This window comes from Trachurus trachurus, assembly GCF_905171665.1.
Source record: "Trachurus trachurus genome assembly, chromosome: 22".
NCBI classification, from domain to species: Eukaryota; Metazoa; Chordata; class Actinopteri; order Carangiformes; family Carangidae; genus Trachurus; species Trachurus trachurus.
The window spans coordinates 16739375-16760239 of NC_139907.1; the positions used below are offsets into that span (position 1 = coordinate 16739375).

General features: G+C 42.2%; 1 protein-coding gene across 1 annotated transcript in view; it reads left to right on the forward strand.

Annotated features, from left to right (window-relative positions):
• Positions 1-4031: 4031 nt before the first annotated feature.
• Positions 4032-20865, forward strand: part of unc79 (unc-79 homolog, NALCN channel complex subunit) — a gene marked incomplete at its 3' end in the record, with an annotated part of 64145 nt that continues 47311 nt past the window's right edge. The window contains exons 1-19 of the mRNA XM_083998059.1: positions 4032-4163; positions 5768-5888; positions 9032-9345; positions 10089-10259; positions 10521-10616; positions 10726-10781; positions 11462-11591; positions 11722-11786; positions 12744-12832; positions 13244-13284; positions 13590-13618; positions 14832-15061; positions 15207-15378; positions 15526-15756; positions 15981-16171; positions 17333-17456; positions 18521-18661; positions 19022-19237; positions 19470-19697. Coding sequence (XP_083854185.1) covers positions 4142-4163; positions 5768-5888; positions 9032-9345; positions 10089-10259; positions 10521-10616; positions 10726-10781; positions 11462-11591; positions 11722-11786; positions 12744-12832; positions 13244-13284; positions 13590-13618; positions 14832-15061; positions 15207-15378; positions 15526-15756; positions 15981-16171; positions 17333-17456; positions 18521-18661; positions 19022-19237; positions 19470-19697 — 2667 coding nt within the window. The 5' untranslated portion in view covers positions 4032-4141. The remainder of the gene's footprint in view (positions 4164-5767; positions 5889-9031; positions 9346-10088; positions 10260-10520; positions 10617-10725; positions 10782-11461; positions 11592-11721; positions 11787-12743; positions 12833-13243; positions 13285-13589; positions 13619-14831; positions 15062-15206; positions 15379-15525; positions 15757-15980; positions 16172-17332; positions 17457-18520; positions 18662-19021; positions 19238-19469; positions 19698-20865) is intronic.

The window sequence follows — 20865 nt, forward strand, 5'->3', positions numbered from 1 at the left end:
CCCGTTTCAAGACAGCTAGAATAATTTACAGCGCTTCCGGTCCTGACTTTCAAAATAAAACCACGGTTTTGTACATCTGAGCGTTTATGATTCCTGTCCAACAATGCGCGATATAAGCAGTTTCAAAACACTTGAGTCAAAGGTAATTTTACCAATAGGTGGTTTGTATATAATGCACAATACCTGTCAAATCAGGCACCGTAAATTTATCCTATGCTTTTAATTTGTAAGGGAAATGAACTTTCTTCCTCTGTTTTGGTAAACTTGACAAGCTCTTAAAGCTTTACGCCGACTGGTCAAGAGGCCCGTCAGTACTCTGAGCTGGTTGTGCAATATTACATTTGCAAGTGCCCTCTAGCGTTTGGTTTGGAGCAGTGAGGATTAGGCCTATAGGCGATACGTACGTGTCAATAAATTTGATCAACCCATACGTTTACTCATTATAATAAAGCCAACATTTTTTTGTAGATAAAATATCCAGTGGGGAAACACAGAACAGAGATCGTACGTGGTCGAAAGATGGGTAGCATAGCCTGCAATGTGATCTCAGTAAAATGAAACATATTATTTTCTTTCATGGAGGTTTAAATTTTATTATGTGGAAGATACGACGTAATTACGCCAAGAAAATGTAGGGTATGTTCAAGCTACAAAGCTATGTACACAGAGGCTTTGTTTATGCAGCTCAGGAAACCTCCCTGCATTATAGCCTAGATCTATCTATATGTAGTATTGCATGGAAATATCTGGAATAAGTTCTTGACTTGATGAATTCATCATTTTAGCAGGCCTAGTTACTTTTATTGGTAAATAATTAAGGGATACAAGTTTGGCAGCTCTTCAGCTGGTGTTCTTTGTGCTTCCTGTTGGGGGCGACACAATACACCTAATGAGGGCCAAACTCCTGCACGTAAGGTTTAGGCGCTAATAATACACTTTTAATAGCTTTTTTTTAAAAATCGTGATGTACGGACTTCTCTTTTGCAATTTTATAAACACCATCCCTGAATTCAAGCTCTCGAGACTTCTCATGTTACCATAAAAACACAATGAAATGTGTTTTCAATAAGAATAAGTGATTGACTCTGACAATGCTTTTGTTATCACGCTCATCAAATAAGTTTGTTTTAACAATAGGATGTTTAAGGATCTTTTAAGCTTTTTTGTGTTCTGCTACAGAGGTTTTAGATCATAAATGCATGAAATAATTTTCCACTTAACAAATCAGCTGTTTCTCTGTTTGAGCCTACTTTCCCCCAAGTGCTCTACATACTGTATATATGTTCAGTAAATCAGCTAAAAGCTTGCACATTTTCAACTATTTATTTAAACACAATTTTATTGTGCTTTGGCAATTTGTTTCTCTACAAGAGTTCATGGTTAAGCCTGTTTTTCTTTTAAATAAAAAAGATAGTCCCTACATTGGCCTTTGTGTAATCCACACAACAAATGTAGGCCTTTAGTAACCTTTGCTGTGGTTTAATTTAGAGATTCAGTATAATTTATTAGAGTATTAGAATCTCAACACATTAGATTTTGTACTGTCCATTATAATGAATGATAATAGTTTCTTAATATGATCATCACTATCAATTACCTGAATCATCAAGAGTAATGCCATTTGTATTGGTTCATTGTTTTTCTTAGAAATAGTGTGTCTCATCTTATTACCGTTAGCTAAACTAGAAACTTTGCTATTCATTTAACTTTAAATGTCAGGGCCAGATTGCTTGACCTGATGAGAACTTAGTCAATGTGTTTACATGAGAGTCTCTGGTCCCTGGAAGAAACTCCGCCCAGGAACTGTGATGGGAATTAGATGAAAGTAGTGACTATCTGTTCATATCTCACAGGATGTGAGGAGCAATTTCCACAGAAATATTTCCTTACAGTACAGTGACTGTGCTAAACCAAGAAGAAGGATGTTCTCTGCTCTTAAGAGACCAGCAATGACCAGGTTTGTGTTAAAGGAAGCCATTCAGCAGGATCACAGGTCAAACATCTGCAGCAAGCCACCAAAGGAAAACATCGGGCCAATGGTAGGACTGATTTGCTTTGTTAGTAGTTGTATAATAGAAGTTCAATAGGCAAATATAGTATTCTGTAACCTCAGTGAGGATAGTAATGCTTTTACCTGTACTAGATTACAATTACACACACAGTAGCCATCTTATACTTGTGCACAAATAGAGAGAGTACACAGCAGTCTGTCTTGGGAAGTCAGTATCTGTTATACTTTACTTTATTGCCTCTAATGCGAGGAATTCAAGCGAACTATGTTCCTCAGCCTGCAGAGTGGGAGAGATGTTTTATTCATTTCTTATCCATAAGTCAGTGTGAAGCTCGGAAAAGCTTCTCTGAAAGGGGATCCTATGATGGAACTGCAACGTAGCGGACAGTGTTTATGCCACATAAATCTGTTGATCTGTCCTCAGGGGCTTGCACAGGGGCTTTTACAAAGCCTGGCTCAGGTTAGGTACACCAGAGTGCAGAGGGACAAAGGGAATATCATAGTACGTAGATATACATGGGGGCTGCTGCTTATATCACCTGATGAGTCACTGAGATCAGGACCCTCTGTTGTGGACACAGGTGTGCAGCCCCCCCTCCCCCATTTATAACTGATGACACGGAGAGGATTGAGAGCTATACACTGCCTTAAAAATAGTTGTTAATGTCAACCTTCATGCAGTTCATTATTTTTATTCCATAGAAAACAATGTCTGTTCATAAGGCATCCATCCTAATGTTCTCTATTACTTCTTACAGCAATCTGTCTATGCACTGTTTGTGTTTGCTGCGGCTCTCTTGGCCCCAGCTGGATGGATCATGCATCACATCCCGGACTACAAGAGGAGATCGCCTCCAGAGCCGTGACTTTTGAAAGAACTCTCTGCTCAGATACTCATGCACTGTTATTGCATGTAATTATTTCCAATGTGTCAAATATTAGGACAGGAAGTAGAATCTCTCACAGATTTGAAGCTTGATTAAACTGTATAAAGACTTTGATATAATATCTGTGTAATTGTCTCATGTTTTATCTTTGGATTAATATGACAAGAAGCCCAATTTGTTGGCTGATTCCATTACTGGGATGTGTCATGTTAAACAGTGGGCTGCAGAGGGGCCACTCCAGGTGCTGACTGATGTGAAAATAGATGTTGCTCCTCATCAGCTGGATATGTGATGGATATAGGCCATGTTTGGCACAAACAATGAGAAGGGTCTGCCAGTGCTTATAAAAACCTCAAGTCTGTTTATGTTTTAGTTTTGCACCTAGTAAAGGAAAAAAGATGCTGCATTTATGCACATCAGACTAAAAGAATGACAAATAAGCACATAAAGGTGTTTTGGTCGTAATTTATTCTTAAAGGCCTTTGGTTGATAATGGGATTTAAAAAAACAAAAACAAACAAAAAACAGTGTAATTATCCAGATGTAACCACTGCTTGTTACCAAAAAAAATATCTAAAGAGTTTTAATCACAAACAAAATGAATGATCTTAGTTTCCCCAAAACATAAAGACAACGAGCAATGTGCTTATAATTTTCCTCTAAGGCACATCATGGTTATAACAATGTGACAACCATCTGTTGCACGTTCGCCCTTATATTCTGCACCAAGACAAAAAAAAAAATATAATAAAATACAATCCAAGCAATACTGAGTCAAATACACTGAGGTCCCCAGTATGTTCCTCCTGCAATAAGCTCACAGACTAGAGGACTGATGGGGTTGTTGGATTTCTTGAATGACAGTTTCTCAAAGCCGGATCAGTCCATTTGGAAAGGTATGCTGTGGGAGGAGGTGTATATCAACATCGCTGTCCGCCATGAAAGAGCAAAAATCTTCAAATTAAAAAGAGACTCACAAAATGGGTCCTCGTTTTAATTCCGCTAAAAGCTCGGGAAAACCACCGAGCCTCAGCTAAAAAAAAAAAAAAAAAAAAAAAAAAAAAAAGCCACAGCGTGTGAATCCGTCGCGCAGAGTGGTACAATCAAGCCGAGGCTGCATGGGCTGCGAGGGGGGTAGATTCACTTTTTCACGACTGAAGGAAACACAAAGCCTGGGAGGAAGAGAGAAAAACACTAAAACACCTGACAGTCTTGGTTTTATGTTCCCTCAAGTGTCTGCGAGATGTCTACGAAGGCAGAGCAGTGTAAGTACGGCTGTGTATGTGTATGTGTGTGTGTTGGTGTTTGTGTGTGTGTGTTTCTGTCTTGTCATGGGGATTTTTTGGAAACTGGAAATGTGTTTTTTTTTTTTTTTTTTTTTTTTGAACCAAGAAAGCGAATGAGGGGAGCTGTCCTTGGTGATGAAACCGCGGTTGCCAAGGCAGGTTGCAACACGTCCTCTCACTGCAGAGGATGGCTGGAGGGCTCAGTGCACACAGGAAGCCACTGTATCTCCCTTATTCCTCTGCACGTTAAAGGGGGAAAACAATTTCACGGCTAAAGCACAGTCGTCATGCTATTTTATTTAATCAATTTTTTTTAACCAGCCTCTTTTTTTTTATTAGTATTATTATCATTATTTGATTGACGTTGCTGGATGAGGTGCGTGCGAAATGCAAGGTGTGGAGAGCTGGTCCTCAAGGTCGACCCTACAGATTATTTAGCTACTGAACAATATGGTGGCATTACACTGATCAATAATGTGATTTGATCGCAGCGTGCTGAAAGCTGTTGATCCTTTCCTTCCCTCATCCCTCCGATTGCTTTTTGAACAGGTGGAAACCAACCTCTACTTTCAGACCCCCCCCCCCCCCCCCCTTCCACCACCCACCCACCCCCATGTTAGCCCAGTGCATGATCTCTGCAACCAGCTCTTTGCTAGCTTTAAACATATGGCAGACATGAAATATGCAGTCAAACTTGCTATATGTGGCCTCCATTACAACTGGTTAAAAGTTGGGTGTTGCTGATATTGTTCAGTACGATCAATGTATTGAATCAATCAGAAAAAGATGGACCCTGCTGCCATGATTGCACCTCTATTGGCAGCTGTTACATCTACATCTACATCTTTATACATTGTTTTGAGGTGCTTGGGCCATTGACATGTTTTAGAATATGTTATAGAATTTATCACCCAAGATGTTTAAATTTGAGAAGACAGATGCGTACAGTACATATTGCAGCACAAGCTCTGACCACACGTGTCCAAATCCGCCAGCTGTTATTTTTATTTTGGGGTTTGTCATTCACAGGTCAGAGAGGAGGGTAAACACTACAGCCCAAAGTCACAGAAAATGGGTCAGCCATCAGCCAATCTTGACTTATTTTAACTCTTAATTAACCGGGAAACATTATACAAACAACACGTTCATACCTAAGACAGTGACCAGGGGACGTGGGACGCTACTTCAGCATCGTCCCTTAGTGTCATTTTGCTCAGGGACGAGTAAGCCCGTTCTCATGTTCACCCCTGACCACATTTTCCAAGCTTGTCTTGGGACTTGATCTGGCAACCTTTTGTACACAAGCTTGTTTCTGTAAGCAATAGGTTACTGCCTCCTCTAGGGCTTCCTGTGACCTCGCTGCTATACCAAAAAGGTCACCTGGTGAAGGCCAGAGAGCCATGGGAAAACAGACTCCTTGTTTAACTTGATAATTGGTGCATCCATGTTACATGCTGCTGGGTGTCTTACATGGAAGAGATGCATGCATGCTCAACCGTTTGCCTTATCTTTGTTCTCAGACTGATATTTTATTGTCTCACTAGTGTTGATTTGCTTGTTACTCTGCTTTTTATTTTGTCTAGTTGCCTCTAAGATACGATACTTGCAAGAGTATCACAACCGTGTGCAACACAATATTTACCCTGTGCCCTCCGGAACAGACATTGCAAACACACTGAAATACTTTTCCCAAACCCTGCTCAGGTAAGTACCCTGCTCTGGAGCCAACAGGTGAAGTAACAGACTGTAGACTGTGTTAATATTTAGCTTCCTTCAGCATCAGACAAGCTAACTTTGCAGCAGGTTGTTCTGACACACTTTCCGAAACGGATGACAGTGACACAATTAAACGGCTAATATGAATTCAGTGTGCTAAAAGGAAAGTAGGGAAGTGGCCAACTCTGCATCGAGGCTGTAGCTGATTTCCTTACGGAGTTATGGTGTTGTGTTAAAGCAGTAGCAGAGATAGGCGACTCAGTGATGTTTATTGATTCAGTGGTCGACTGCTAGATGAATGCTTCCCGGGGGCGGCCTGTTGTGTCCTTCCCAAAGGGGCAGGCGGAGGGCAGGTCCTCCAGCTCTGCAGTTGCCGGGTTAGCCTGCTCCCCTGGGTGCTGTGAAAGCCCGAGGCAGGAACAACATGTTATTTCCTCCTCCACCACAGGTCAAGTAGGCAGCCATTTTGGACACATCTAATTTCATTGTGTCATTTCCCTTTTGTTGCCAGCGTCTTCAGAATAGACTGAAGCTAGAGGACGTTTCTGTATGTCATATGGTGGATATAGACTTAACCGCTGGCTTCATAGGACATACCGGTAGTTGTGGTATCCTAACTTATTAGCTAATTTACAAAAAGGCTAGGATTACTGGAAGCCAAACTTGAATGCCCCACTTTTATCATTATTATCAGCTTAGGGTGCAATCTATTTGAGATTGGCGGCCGACCTCAATTCTACACTTTATGCCTCAGCCCCATAAGGATTATATCTCTGCTGAGTGAAGCCCACAGAGTATCCTGGATACTTTGTGCTTTGCTGAAGTGTTGCCCAGCCCCAGCAGCCACTGGGTAAAAACGTCAGGCAACATGTCTAAATGGATGGGCTGCAAAATTGGGAATCAGCAATAAGTCAAATGATGATTTTTGTCTCCGATGGGCACTATGATATGATACCGCCTAGATCGTTCTCCCCCACCCATTAGAGAGGTCTGATTTCCTCAGCAGGGGCTCCGGGATTATCCATACACCTGTGCCATGTGGAGCCCAGGGTGAAAAAAAGTAAATGTAAAAATGTAAGAGTGGTGGGGGTAGTGAGATTTGAAATGTGGAACAGTCATAGGTCAAGTTCCTGGAAAGAAAAAGTGAAATGACCGGTGTTTGCTGATTCATATGCTAATTTTAGGTTCAGCACAGGTTACAGAATAGAGAAGGGTTAAAATGTTTGGTTTACTGACAATCATACGTGCCTCCTTAAAGATGAGGCATGGGTTTGTCATAGTAGCACAAGTCAAACTGAACTGTATGAATCAGTGAGCCTCGCTGACTTCATGCCAAACTGTATCACTCATGAGCATGACTGCAGGGGTTGTTAATCATCCAGTAGTATTTAGACGTTGTTTTAGATGTAGCACAGTTTTGTTTCTACATCACTCACCTGAAACTCAGACACATTGATTGTCTTTTTGAATTACTGATACACACATAGTGGATGATTTTGTACTGACAGTGCAGGGACTGACAGTCAACGTATGTCATGTGTCTGTATCAGTGCATTTCTACATGTGTTTTATGTGTCGTATATGTAATTTTTGTGTCGTTTGTACGTATGTATGTGTGCACACATGTGTGTGTTTTTATGCGTATAAATCCAATGTATGTGTGTGAGTGTGTCTGTTTATGTCTATGTTCATTGTTCAAATTAATGATGTTTTCTATATGAGAAATGGGCAGTGAAAAAGTCATACTCTGAGATACAGTCTGTTGTTGTGTTAGTCCTGTTTGAGCTACGCTGTATAATAACGCAGCTTTATGAATGAGTCAACTCTGACTAAAATCTTGCAGAGTATAACTTTGAGGGGATAAGTCGGAAAATGTTACACTGCTGATGACGTATAAACTCAACAATATGCTTCTAATGTTATGTCAAAAAAATCTTAATATGAAATCCCCTTTCTCACTTGCCAAGAATGCTGTAACTCAACTTTTTGAGTGACCTTTCAAAAAAAAGAAACAAAAGAGAAAAAAAAAGCATTTATAATCTGGGTTCTCGTGATAAATCCCAATCATTTGCCTGATAGAACAGCTTAGCTATTTAATAATGTGCAGTAAAAAGAGCAATGCTCTCTGGCCCCCCCTTCCCCCTCCTCCACCCCTAGATGCTCCACACTCAACCCAACTAGTTTTTGCTTTTGTTTTTTCCTCCCTTAAAATTGAATATGTCCACCACCTTCCCCAGGGGACAGCAAACACAATTGTCCATCCTGCATTAGCTCACAAACATAATGCTACCAGTCATCTCCCCCCTGATACAACCTATTCCTTTGTCATTATAGTTTCTCCTCTACCGTAGATTAGTTGTTACATTTATTTTAGAAACCTGAATCCATATGCCTGTTGGATCTCATTATTTCTCCTGATGATACTGGTACAGTATCATAACGTATGCATACGGACATTATTTCTCTGGTGCAATAAACATGTGCTGTGACCTAGGAGCACTTGATCTAACCTCACACACATGTTTATTACTGGCTGAAGCATGTTTCAAAAGTGTCACCTCTGTATTTTCCCGAACCAATTTGGTGTCACTCCCATCCTTGACAGCCCCACTAAAGACAAGGAAATTTCATTTTGAAATAAATTCCACGGCTCATTGGCCTTTTTGCATGGTAGCCACTGACCTTGCTGATTGAAAGATGGCAGCCATCGAGGGACAGTCATTTGCACTGTCCCTTTTTGGAGAAGTATGGGGTTGCCACTGAAAACATGCCATTTTTTATATTTTTGCTCCTTGTCACCAGATACGCATGAGATGCAGTGATCATTGCAGTTTGTGCTCATGTTTTTTTTGTTTTCCAAGTGCAAAGACAGAGAAAACGAGATAAAATTGAATTAAAGTCACTCTGGACAGACAAAGCAGGGAAAAATTGCCCGTGCCTTCAGTGATACAGTCAAATAGTGAGACACTGCATCCTATGTGGGGTTTATCTGGGTTTGTTTTTTTCTATTTACGCTGTCTCTGTAGTGCCATTTCAATGTAATGTGCTGTTTTTTTGTGTCTTTGTTGTCTCTTTTTTTCCCTTGTTCCCCTCCCCTACCCTCCCTCCCCTCCCCTCCCGCCCCGGAGCAGCATTCTGTCCCGCACAGGCAGGAAGGAGAACCAGGAAGCTTCCAATTTGGCCGTGCCCATGACCATGTGTCTTTTTCCTGTGCCATTCCCACTCACCCCATCTCTAAGACCACAAGTCAGTTCCATCAACCCTACAGTTACTCGCTCCCTCCTTTACAGCGTTCTGCGCGATGCCCCGTCAGACCGCGGGGGGCAGGGGCAGCAGAGTCGGGACGCTCAGCTCTCAGAGTACCCCTCTCTGGACTATCAGGGCCTCTATGTGACCCTCGTGACCCTGCTTGACCTGGTGCCCCTGCTGCAGCACGGTCAGCATGGTGAGTCAAGGCCCAGTGCACCACTGTTTGTCATCATCATCCTCGAGCCGTCTGGCCTGCATGAAGCCACTGCTGCTTTTTTGGCCTCTTTTGTAACGGGAAGAGCGAAGTCCTGCTGAGGATCTTGAGGGATGCATGGGGTGATTGGGAGCACGCTGGATCCTGTCAACTTAATCGTTCATAAGCCATTGGATACACCAGATATAGGCCTTCTCTTCTGTGTATCATACCTGACTGCATGTTTGTTATGTAAAGTGCGACAAATGTTTTACTTATGTTGTCATGTGCAAATATATAAGTTAAATGGAAAGCACACGTAGGCAAATGTAATGTTTTATTTTTTATGTATATATATATTTAGAATACATCTGAGAATGACTTATTTACACACTGTTTTTTGCGGGTTCAAGTCTGCATCACAGTCAGTGCTCTTAATTTTCATGAATATTTTACCACTGTTAAAAAAAAGCTCAGAAGCATGAAAACCCATCTCTTTGACTAGAATACTTTTTCTGAGGGCAAAGTTGACTTTAGTTGCTTTTAAAGAAAGCTCACTGCCCTCCACAGAAGCTCATAGTCTGTAAATGTTTTCTTTTTGCACTGTTAAACTGTTAAATGACCGAAATCATGTAACTTTGACATTTGTGGCTGCATACAGTGAATGTGAATACTGTATGTGCAGTTTATTGAATGAGTGTCTGTGTATCTCTTTGTCTCTTTTTGCCTTTTCCCTTTCTCATCAGATCTTGGACAGTCCATATTTTATACAACAACTTGCCTCCTGCCCTTTCTAAGTGATGATATTCTCAGCACTTTGCCCTATACTATGATCTCCACTTTAGCCACTTTCCCCCCTTTCCTCCACAAAGACATCATTGAGTACCTGAGCACCTCTTTCCTCCCCATGGCGATACGTAAGTATGACCAATCGCAAGATAATTGCCTTAACATATTCTCCTCCTGTAAAAATGAAGCCTAAGAGCCTGTAAGTTTGTGATAAATATCTAAGATTGAGCGAAACGTCGTGTAATTATTGGAGTTTATCCTTTGAAAACCACCCGAACACTCTCTGAGCTACTGATACTACAATCTTCAATACCACCTTCGACAGAACAGAAAGTGACCTTTCAAGTTGCTATCGTTCTCTGTTTTCCTTTCCTCTACTCGCCTTGTAGTGGGCTCCACTCGGAGGGAGGGGGGCGTCCCGGCTTATGTCAATCTGTCCGCCTCCTCTATGCTTATGATTGCAATGCAGTACACCTCCAATCCAGGTAAATCGTAACATTGGATGGTTTTGAGCTATGCATGCAAATATGACACACTACTACACTGAAATGTTATGATGGCTCTCTTCCTAAGATGGTCTCTTTTTCTTTATAGTGTATCACTGTCAGTTGCTGGAGTGTCTAATGAAGCACAAACAGGAAGTGTGGAAGGTATTTTATCTCTTAATACATGATGCAGATATAAGGTCGTTTCTGAAAAGCAAAATGTAAGAGTTTCATTCCAAATTTAGACATCTCCTATAAGGGAATTGTTTGACATTTGGAGAAACATGGTTATTTATTATCTTGCTAAAAGTGACGTGAGAAGCTCAATACCATTGTCATGACTACAGGGTAAATATGAACCTAATTGACTGTTAGCTTAGCCAAGCATAGTAGAAACAGGAAGACACAGTGAAGCTGGCTTTGCTCTAAGGTAAAAAAATAAAATAAAAGTAAAATAAAAATCTTCAACATGCTAATTATCACTATTTAACACAACATATCTTGGTTGTGAAGAAAAAACTCAGCTCTTATCTCTAAAACCACAATTTGCTCTTAGATTTTAAGCCAGCTGTGCCAATTCCTCCTGTTTTTAGCACCAAGCTAAGCTAAGGTGTGCATTTATTTAGCATAAAGACATTTTAAAAATAAATGTCAAAGTGTTGGTTTGTCTTTGTGTAAGACAAGAAGTATCAAGGAACATTATACAGTATAGCCATAGTTTCTATAGATGGATATGTTGGAATGAAAATCTGTGTCCAGTTGCTTTCTCTTCACTATTATTCAAATACGTATCTTCAAATGTTATTGCACTTTTTAATTAATGCTAACATTTCCTCTTGATGCAGGACCTTCTTTATGTCATTTCTTATGGACCGTCCCAAGTAAAACCTCCAGCTGTGCAGATGCTGTTTCATTACTGGCCCAACCTGAAGCCACCGGGAGCCATCAGTGAATACAGAGGGCTGCAGTACACAGGTCAGTTTCTCTTGATGTCACATCTGCTGCCTTGTCTGCCCTTGAGCTGACTAAAGGTCCAATCTGTCCTCCATTTTTCTCTTTTTCTCATCCCCTAATTGCCAATCTCCTGTCTCTTTTCCTGGATCAGCCTGGAACCCCATCCACTGTCAACACATCGAGTGCCACAACGCCATCAATAAACCTGCCGTCAAGGTGACTTGAGTATTAGGCTACATATACAGGAAACAAACTGTGATAGGCCTAAGATAAGAAACACACACTCCTTCACGTCTACAGTGCTTTAGATACTCAAATAGTTAGATTAGCAGTGTGATCCTTATTCAAAATCAGCCTCCCTTGAGAACTTAATCAGGAATACACTGGGCATGTGCCAGATTGCCTTGCTGAGTTCAACCATGTGTGACAGTGTTTCTGTTTTTGCGAGCCCCTCATATAAATCAGAGCTTGGCCAGGAAGCTGTGTGAGCGGGGTAATGGTATCAGCTTCTACGCTCCTACCACCAGTCTCTGTTGCCGCTGCTGCTCTGCTTTATCTTCTATGACCTGCCTTTACTCAACTCTGCTCAAAACTGACAAATAGAGAAGGAACAGGAGCACGGACAGGGGCCGGATTTCAATTACCACAAGCAGGGAGGGGGTACAAGCGGGGAAGAGAAGGGGTGGGGATGGGGGGGGGGGCTTAATTGGAAGCGGTGACCCCACGCAGCCCTTGAGGACAGGGTGGCATCAATTGAGCACAGTAAATTACAGCGCGCCATCTGAACATTGAGGCCATGAGCATTGGGGTTTAGCACAGGGCCAGGCACAGGTTGTGAGAGAGCAGAGTGCAGCATATGCACGCAGCCATCCACACAGAGACGTGGGGAGACAGGTATAGGTGTTGTATTATGTGATGAAAATTCTGAAAAGCAATTTTAGCAAGGGAGGGCTTTTTATTTTTTTTTAATTTTGAAAGAATGGAGGTGGGTAAGTAGCTATTAGGTAACAACTCCCACCTATGTTCAGCCCCTACCCTCCTATGTTTTTGTACAGTACCGAATCCAGACATTTCTATCTTGTTTGCATGAAAATAAAACGTCAAAAATATCAATATGTTCATCTTTTAAATGCTACATGCATATCCTAATGTTACCTGTTTTCATTCTTGCAGATGTGCATAGATCCTACTCTTTCTGTTGCCCTGGGAGACAAGCCCCCTCCTCTTTATATATGTGAGGAGTGTAGCCAGAGGATAGCCGGGTATGGATCTGTTTCACCTTTTCTCTACATCCCTGGATCCTCCCCCTTCTTCAATAAGATGCCATTCCAAACATGCATCACCCACCGCCTGCCTCATTATTCCTCTCTTTAACCCAAGGGAAATACATCGCCATGGTTACGTAATTCCCTCGCGCCGATAATGAGATCATCATCACAAAACCACGCAGCCAATTGTTTCTCTTTTCTCCAGCATGTAGAATATTATAATTGCATGGTTCTGCAGTTTTTGTGCTTTCTTTGATATTGAGAGGAGATACTGTAGGTTTGTGCTGCAGCTCTGTTTGTAAGATGAGACTGCTGTGTAGAAACCAGGTGAAGTTATACATGAGCTTTTGGGAGCACTTTGCTTATTAATCATATATTGGTTAAACATTTCTTTGACCTTTTCAGAGACCATTCTGAATGGCTGGTGGATGTACTCCTGCCCCAAGGTGAGCTCCCACAAGCAAAAAGGTGTTTAAGGTTGTAAAAGGCTGAATTCAGTTATAGCATTCTGTCCTACTCTTATACACAGTAAATATACACAGAGTAGAAGTTCAGATGTCCACCTTGGTACAGTGACATGGTACAGGCAGGTGTCAGTGTGATAGTGAGATTGACAAAGATACAATCTAACCTCTTGCTGTTAGTTATCTGAGTTGCATGTACTGTAATGCATGGTGCTATATACAGTGCGGTTTTAAAAGCTGCTTCTATTGTCTGCAAATTGAGCATTTTTGTAATTTTGTCTTTACAGCAGAGATATCTGCCATTTGTCAAAAGAAGGTAAGATATTCATACTGTAACAAGAAAATGGAAGTCACTGTCTACTGCTCTCTCTTTATCTCGCTGGTTGCAGTGTGATTTAATACTGTACCGTATCCAGCTTTTTTTTCCATATTTAGAACAATTTAATCTTCCCAGGCATGTGTTGTCATTACTGATTAACGTCACCACCTCATCAGAATAATGAAATTCTGCCCTAAACCACTAAACCAAAATAAATAAAAAGCGTCATTACAAACCAAAACAAAACACATTTTTAGTGGTTTAACTCCAGAAAACAGAAACATACCGATAGCTTTGGAAACTTTTGATAGAATCCATTTTTACCTTATGGCCAATGGCAAAGTCATTTATTTATGAACAAAGTCCATTTACTGAAGTGGCTCAGTAAAGGCCGAATCATTTCAAATGAAGCTGCTGGGGCGTGATGTTTGCTCACTGTTGCTGAATGCACTGCCGAGGGCACAAGTGCTCCCTGCTGGTTTCCTGAGAGACACCAGGAAAAGTGAGTGTTAGATGATCCCAGGTATTCCCGTCAGGCCAAGCAGCTGTCCCCAGCTGTTAGGTGACAGCCGGCCCCTATCTCAGCTATAATCCACAACCTCCCCCTCTGACTCCAGAGAGCTCTTTAAACTCCCACCTGAGTTTACATCAAATCATCATCATCATCATCATTATGAGACAGCGCTCTTCATCTGAGAATAACTTCTTATAAATACCCCATGATACCAAATATAGAACAAACTTTAAACAGCCACTAACGTCAGAGAAATGTTTTCTGTTGCTGAAAGCCGGAAAGGTAAATGAGAGAACCATCAGAGGACAGATATGTTAATTTGATAGCGAGCGCTGCGACCCTAATGGCATAAGATTAGAGGCTGATCAGATTAGGATGCTTCTCTAGTGCCATGCCTTTTTATTTTTAGAAACCTGAGACACTATGGGGACACATAAAGAGTTTTCTATTGCTGCAGATATGGACGGATCAACTTCTTCTTCAAATGTGCAGTGGAGACGGACGTTATGATCGTGACATCTAGAAATATGTTTATTTTTAGAGACATTATAGGCTTTTTTTTACTGTGATTGTTGTAAGGAAGGTTGCAAAGAATATAAATAAATCCCTCCTCCTCCTCCTCCTCCTCCTCCTCCTCCTCCTCCTCCTACTTTCTCTTCCTCCTCCTTTCTCTTGTTTCTTGGCTCTGTGTTGTAGAACTGTAGCTCTCACGTTAGGAGGGCTGTGGTCACCTGCTTCTCAGCTGGCTGCTGTGGGCGCCATGGCAACCGGCCTGTCCGCTACTGCAAGCGTTGCCATGTCAACCACCACAGCAGCGAGGTGGGGGCTGCGGCGGAGACCCATCTGTACCAGACCTCGCCCCCTCCCATCAACACCCGGGAGTGCGGAGCGGAGGAGCTGGTTTGCACCGTGGAGGCCGTTATAAGGTACATCCACCGACTGTGAAACACGGTTTTACATGAATATATATATAAAAATACAGCATTAGAGATATTTTATATTCATAATATCTATTTCCTGCTGTGTCACTGTCGATACGTCCCTCTCGCTCACCCCTCCGTATCCGCGCAGCCTTCTGAAGGAGGCAGAAATCCATGCAGAGCAGCGTGAGTTTGAGATGAACAGGCGTCGTCAGATGGGCCTGTCCGCCTCCCACCACTCTCTGGACAACATCGAGTTTGATAACAAGGAAGACGACCAGCACGACCAGCGCCTGCTCAGTCAGTTTGGCATCTGGTTCCTGGTGTGTAATCACAAGCTGTTACCACGTCTATCAATAACAGGCAGCAAGCAAGATAAGAATGTGTGCAGGACGTGGCCTCTTATCACTGCGCTGTGGAAGCCATGGTTACCTGACTGATTAATCTGTGTGTCCGACACGTGTGTGCAGGTGAGCCTGTGTACCCCCAACGAAAACACGCCCACGGAGAGCCTGGCTCGGCTGGTCAGCATGGTCTTCCAGTGGTTTCACTCCACCGCTTATATGATGGATGATGAGGTTGGGAGCCTGGTGGAGAAGCTGAAGCCTCAATTTGTCACGAAGTGGCTAAAGACCGTGTGTGAAGTTCGCTTTGACGTCATGGTCATGTGTCTGCTGCCCAAACCTGTTGAGTTTGCCAGGGTAAGGTCAATTAAACATACAATAAGGAATTATAGAGGTGCATCTGACTCCAAAGTTGCAGTCATGTCACGTGTTAACGTTGGAAACATGTTGCACTGTGTAACAGCTATGGATAAAAAAAAAAAGAGACAAAATCAGGATTACACAGAGGACTGAGGTTTATTACAATCATTCAGGGCAGGTCATGACCTGATCTAAGCCATTCTGTGTTCACGTCTCCCCAGGTGGGAGGCTACTGGGACAAGTCGTGTAGCACAGTGACCCAGCTGAAGGAGGGCCTGAACCGCATCCTGTGTCTGATACCGTACAATGTCATCAGTCAGCCGCTGTGGGAGTGTTTCATGCCCGAGTGGCTGGAGGCCATCCGCACCGAGGTGCCCGACCTCCAGCTCAAAGAGTTCCGGGAAGTACTCAGGTTCGTCCACCTCTTAGAAATGTTTGCGTATTATTGTTGTCTTTATTGTTATTGTTGTAATAATGACTTCTGGTATTGCATATAAACTGGGTCGGGAATATAAAAAACCTTCCTGTAAATTACTTTTATCTATGCTAATTGTGATATGTAGCATAGAGCGTTTTTCTTATTCCTGGATAACAATGACCAAATGCACATAACATTGAATGAAGATATTCCCAGAACAGCTAAAATGATTTTTTATTTGATAGCAGTATGTATTTTTAGTAGTGTAAACATCAAAAATAATACCAGGTTTTAAAATGTTAGGGCTTTTTCCAAAAACACTCTTCTACTTTTAACTGTTAAGCCCCATTGGTCTATAACGCACGATGTTAGCTTTTGCAGCATGTTAACATTTCAGTCAAAGAAGTGGATACATTGGAATGAATAACAGTAGGTTAGTGTCAGTAGCAAAAAAACAATGCAACAAACTATGCTAAGTATCAAACGTACTACTAAGTATGCAGAATAGATTTTTCACTTTCTATTTTCAACTTGATTGTTAGCTTAACATAAGACTGATACATAAACTTTACACAAACCATGAAACAACAAGTTGTGGCTTTAGGTTCCTGCAGACTTCTCTCATTATTCATTCATTATGAAATTGTTGCATGTCCCCATAAAATTCCAGCCTGTCATTTCTATATTCTACTTCAAAGTGTTCATTTGTGAGTTGCTGATACAACAAAACAAACAAAGCTTTCTGTTTCCCATGCTTCCAGTCTTCATGCTAAGCTAATGCAGGCTAATTGCATCCTGCCTACAGCTTCGTATTTATAGCATCTTCTCATCTAACTCTTGGTTTTAAAAGCATGTTAGCATTATTCCCAAAATATTAAACAATTCATTCAACCATAGTTAATATTAATCAGCCATTCACAGCCCAGCTCTTGGGGCATGTCTACTCACTTCAGATGACTTCACTGCTGTTACTGCTACTTCTAATGTATGCAGAGATGAAACCGTCATCTGAATAAGAAACAGAGACCGTGTGAAAGCCGCACACCAACACACATCTTAAAAGTAACAGATGACTGGTCAGCAGTAGCTGAGGATGAACTTGTGCTCCTGCCTCTCTGTATAAACGCAAGCACACTGTCTGCTTTCTCCCTACAGCAAGATGTTTGATATTGAGCTGTGCCCTCTGCCTTTCTCTATGGAGGAAATGTTTGGCTTCATCAGCTGCAGATTTTCTGGCTACCCAGCGTCTGTGCAAGAGCAGGCTCTGCTGTGGCTGCATGTGAGTACACGTACACACGCACGTGCACACACACACACACATGCTGTCTTGTGTCCAGTTCACATCCTGCGGTTCTGTCTAGAGTGAGTGTGAATTGAACAGGCTGTCACAGAGTGTGAGAGCCCGGGCAGGAGCTCTGCTGAATACGAATCTGGGTCGCAGAACGTGACAGAGAGAGATAGGAGAGATTTTGCCTTTCATCCCATATGCACTCGCAGCTTGCTGCCCTGTGTACATGGATCAATTTCAAGTTTTTTTTGTCAGAACTATGATCAAGTGATTGCATTAGTGTCCCCTCAGTAAATAGGTCGCATTCAAATCAGACTGAGCAGTGGCACATCTTTCTTTGTGTGGTGCACTTATGTGATGTGTCATTGTCATTTAGGTAAAACGTTTATACACGGTTCCCCATAAAGTTGGAATGATTTTGTTTTCAGACACATTCCTCTTTTTATTCCTATTATAAAGGTTAATTGTGGTTTAAATTTCACAGTGATAAGATTGGAAGAGAATGGTCATAGATATACACTTATTCTATCAAGAACAAATCACATTGTCACAATTATTTCATGAGAAGAGGTAAAGAAATATTTTATTCCAACTTTATGGGTAACCATGTATTTTAAGAGTCAGTTTACCCAAATAACAGAGTGTTTATTCCAGTGATATCAAGTCATGCATGCAACTTAAATATATTTTGCCACAGATTTGACATATCCATTGATCAGCCAACTTGATACAAATGGATGTGAATATAATTTTATTGTTGGTATTTTCAGTGTGGAAAATTGTTAAGTTTTTAATTTTTTTATGTAAACCAGAAAAAGGTTCCTTATAAAACTAAAATGTTAAACTGGGACACTATTTCTGAAAAGATACAATGCTGTTAAACTTCAGATGTAGTTATTCAGTGCTTTGGCCGTCATCAATAAACTTCCACTTGAAAGTGTCAGACTTTTTTTTAGCATTGGGATATCATTATACTTGCAAATCATTAAATATGCATATCTATCTATTTGATGTGACTTTGGTGAATTGATCCTTTGTTTTGTTTGTTGATGTAGGTGTTGTCAGAGCTGGACATTGTGGTCCCTCTTCAGCTGCTGATTGGGATGTTTTCTGACGGCGTGAACTCTTTGAAGGAGCTGGCCAATCAGAGGAAGGCACGCGCCACAGATCTGACTGGCAACACTGGGGCTCGAAGGGTGAGAACGACTGCAATGCCACAAAATATTCTGTCAAACTGTCAAACGCTTGTTTAGGATTACGTACACATTTCTGCTCCTCTGAGCTTATGTTTTCTACCATTCATTGCTATGTGCTGCACGTTGCCATAGTAACTCCTAGTGTGACAATGTAGCTTCCCTAAGGGATTTAATTAAACTTGACTGTGATGTGGATTTATCATTGAAATTTATAGCCAGGAGGCTGTGCAGTCATGTGCCATTATCGCTGGCAGTAACTTGACTTGAGGTTTAAAAGACTGTCGAGAGCATAAATGCTTTGAGTTTTATGGGGAAAGACATACATTTTACTTCATGTAATTATCTGCCCTTTACTTGTAGGTGAGTGTGGTGTCGGATCCAGGACGCCGCGGGCAGCACAACACTCTCAGCCCCTTCCCCAGCCCCTTCAGGAGCCCGTTCCGTAGCCCACTGCGCTGCAGCCCCTTCAAAAACCTGGGACACGCCACCGGCCACTGTGCCCTGGATCTGGACTGTGATGACGACGACATGAACCTCGGCTGCTTCATCCTCATGTTTGACCTCATCTTGAAGCAGGTGACCTTATGAGTGATGAAAAAATACTAAAGCATGTATATACTGTGGGTTTAAAAACATAAATACATAATAAAAGTATTTACAACAGTAAGCAGCATAGTGGTTTACTCGGTGACATAGCGACACACACAGCACAATGACAACAACACCCACAGGTGGGATCTTGAGATTTATGCATCATGCTCTACTTTTCTTTCCCTTGTTTTTACGGTCGTCTCCCCCGCTGTCCCAGATGGAGCTCCAGGACGACGGTGTGATGCTGGGTCTAGACAGCAGCCTGGGGAAGGATATCGTGGGCATTGTCAACAACGTCTTTCAGGCGCCGTGGGGGGGCTCACACACCTGCCAGAAGGACGAGAAGGCCCTGGAGTGCAGCCTGTGCCAATCCAGCATCCTGTGCTACCAGCTGGGCTGTGAGCTCCTGGAGAGGTTGACCCCCCGGGAGGAGATACGTCTGGTGGTGAGACACACTGCATGAATTTTTATGCACCAGGTATAAATGAATCATTTGCATTAAGCAGGTAAGGGTTTGAAATGAATGCCATGCGGTAGTTTTGCCCCAGAACACCACAGTGTGCCTGACTAGGCTAACGTTGCTGCAGGTGAAGTAAAGCAGAAAGTAGATCTGTATGGCCGGTGCATATTCTCATTTGTCCAGGTCATAGTATTTCAAAGGAGGTTAAATCGAGAGCAACTGGACTTAGTTATTTGTCTAGGAAGACGTTTCACCTCTCATCCAAGAGGCTTCATCAGTTCATGTACGCAGCTGACCAGGCTGGGACTGGTCCAACTATCTGGTGTGGAGACTCACTATTTAACCTCTTGTGTGGGCGTTTCACAAGGGTGATGATGTCACTGGTTCCCTTTTGTGCTCCAAGTGCCAACGACAGTCGTTGGAGTGACAGTCGTTGGTGGGAAGTTGGTTTCGACTTCGTTAGTGCCCTATTGTTTTCTAACAACAGTCGTTGGAGTCACTTGCCACTTGTGAACAGTAGTTGTTCTTGAGGCTAGATTGTTGAGTCTCCTGGGAAGGGATGAAAGGGCAGCATTGTAAATTGGGGATAGGTGGTGTCTCAGACCTCCTCCTAGAATCCTAGACATAGATCCTAGACTAGAATCCTAGACAGAGAAGACAGATGGTTTGAAAGACAGAGAAGACAGATGGTTTGAAAGAGGAGTTAAAGAAGCCATTTTTGTAAAAGTAGAAAAACCAACCCTCAACAGGGGAGGAGGTCTGAGACACCACCTATCCCCAATTTACAATGCTGCCCTTTCATCCCTTCCCAGGAGACTCAACAATCTAGCCTCAAGAACAACTACTGTTCACAAGTGGCAAGTGACTCCAACGACTGTTGTTAGAAAACAATAGGGCACTAACGAAGTCGAAACCAACTTCCCACCAACGACTGTCACTCCAACGACTGTCGTTGGCACTTGGAGCACAAAAGGGAACCAGTGACATCATCACCCTTGTGAAACGCCCACACAAGAGGTTAAATAGTGAGTCTCCACACCAGATAGTTGGACCAGTCCCAGCCTGGTCAGCTGCGTACATGAACTGATGAAGCCTCTTGGATGAGAGGTGAAACGTCTTCCTAGACAAATAACTAAGTCCAGTTGCTCTCGAT